General features: G+C 35.7%; 1 protein-coding gene across 1 annotated transcript in view; it reads right to left on the reverse strand.

Moving 5' to 3' along the window:
- The window catches only part of ADAM10 (ADAM metallopeptidase domain 10), a 117,141-nt gene that overhangs the window by 44,121 nt on the left and 71,342 nt on the right, over nucleotides 1–1,678 (reverse strand). Inside the window, exon 8 of the mRNA XM_023509983.1 lies at nucleotides 557–740. Coding sequence (XP_023365751.1) covers nucleotides 557–740 — 184 coding nt within the window. The remainder of the gene's footprint in view (nucleotides 1–556; nucleotides 741–1,678) is intronic.

Below are 1,678 nucleotides of genomic sequence, written 5' to 3' on the forward strand. Positions count from 1 at the left end.
GAGTTGGCCCAGGTGATGATGATAGCAAAGCTGTGGGCACTGGCGGCTTCCTGCCTACATCTCTTTCCAGGTAACACTTCCCTTTCATTAAAATAAAGGCTAGAAACATGATAATAATAAAGGCAGGCTTTTTTTTCTTTCTACCTGCTGTTCCTCATCTGGATTTCTCTGCACTTTATCTCACTACAGAACAGAAAGCAAGAGCACAGTTTTCTCCTTCTAAGTCCCCTATTTTAAAAAAACAAAGATTTATTAACTTTTGTGGAAAGACTATATTTCCTTTTGGTTTCAGAAGTACCACTTTTTTCCATAAAATTACTTATTTTAGCTAGTGAATGGATATGGAAATGTCCATATTTTTCCCTGTACTAATTTCAAAATAAAAAGCTGTTTCGTCTATTTTGCCACTTACGTTATTCCTATGAAACTTGCCTATCTCAAGTAGTGTAAATTAAGATACTGTACAGACATTACTTTTCCCTATACTTGGAGAACTCATTCTGTCCTAAGAACTGCTTTTTGTAGTAGTAAGTTGAGACACGGTTAGATAAACTACCTGAAGGTGCTCCAACCCAAGCCAGACCAAGTACTCCATCATCAAAATCTCGGTCTGTGAAGACATAGGCCAAACAGTAGTCATCATGATTCTGCTCAGAATTTAATTCCAGGAACTTCTCCACACCAATATTTGGGAAACGGAAAGGATTTGTAGGGTCCTTCTCATCAGCAGTTGTATTGATCTAAAATCCAAAACAATAATTTAAATAATGTTAGCAGAGCCTTAGTGTCTCTCCTCATTTCCTTCATTTACTTGGACAGTATGCTTAGGGCCTAATGAAATCAGGCCTGAATTAAAGTTTCTAGAGTTGTTCCCACTGCCCCTATTCCTGAGCTGATCACAGAACTCAAAAAAAGAAAAAAGAAATGCAGGGTAAGAGAATTAAAATAGAAGGTGTTAAATTTCTGAGCAAGTATTTACCAGATTCTTGAATACTAAACACTTAGGAAAAAGAACAAGTGTTGCCTTTAAAACCTCTAATGAAAGTACAGTTTCTCAAATTCAATCATCTGAACAAGTCTCCTTCCATGCTGATCTCCTACATCTGGTGACAAATATAAAGACACAAAACCCTGTATTTTACCTAATTACTAAACATAAGACAGATACTGAACTTGTGATAATTCTGCAGAATTATTTTCTTGGTTTTCCTACTGTGGAGAGTCACATGAGTTAAGTCCAATTAAATCTCAAGTTTCATTCTCTTTTCTTGAATGTGGGCAAGAATTTTATTTCCTAATTTCAACTTCTCTTACTATTTTAAGCTGAATTCTTCCAGAAATGTTTCTTTTGATACTTAGCTACTATACTCCTGAGTTCCTCCTTCACAATCTGAAGAATATTTTAATACCAAACTTCTTCAAAACAAAAGCTTTCACTTATTAGTCTCTGCCTCCTTTAAGAAATCCCTGACTGTCCTCTGAAGTCCTAGAACAGTTTCAGTTTCCCCAGGTAAGCCAGGGAATTACAGTCAAAAGGGAAATGTATGAACGTAAATGTTTTTACTAGAAAGCAAACTCTCACTCTATCTGAAAATGTTGGTAATAAAGAGATGAGACAATAGTTGATACAGGGAAAACTAAAGCTCTTCTTAAGATCTACACCCTCTAGTAAAACTAA

The sequence above is a fragment of the Otolemur garnettii genome, unplaced genomic scaffold (genome assembly GCF_000181295.1).
Source record: "Otolemur garnettii isolate 467f Iridium unplaced genomic scaffold, OtoGar3 scaffold00011, whole genome shotgun sequence".
NCBI classification, from domain to species: domain Eukaryota; kingdom Metazoa; phylum Chordata; class Mammalia; order Primates; family Galagidae; genus Otolemur; species Otolemur garnettii.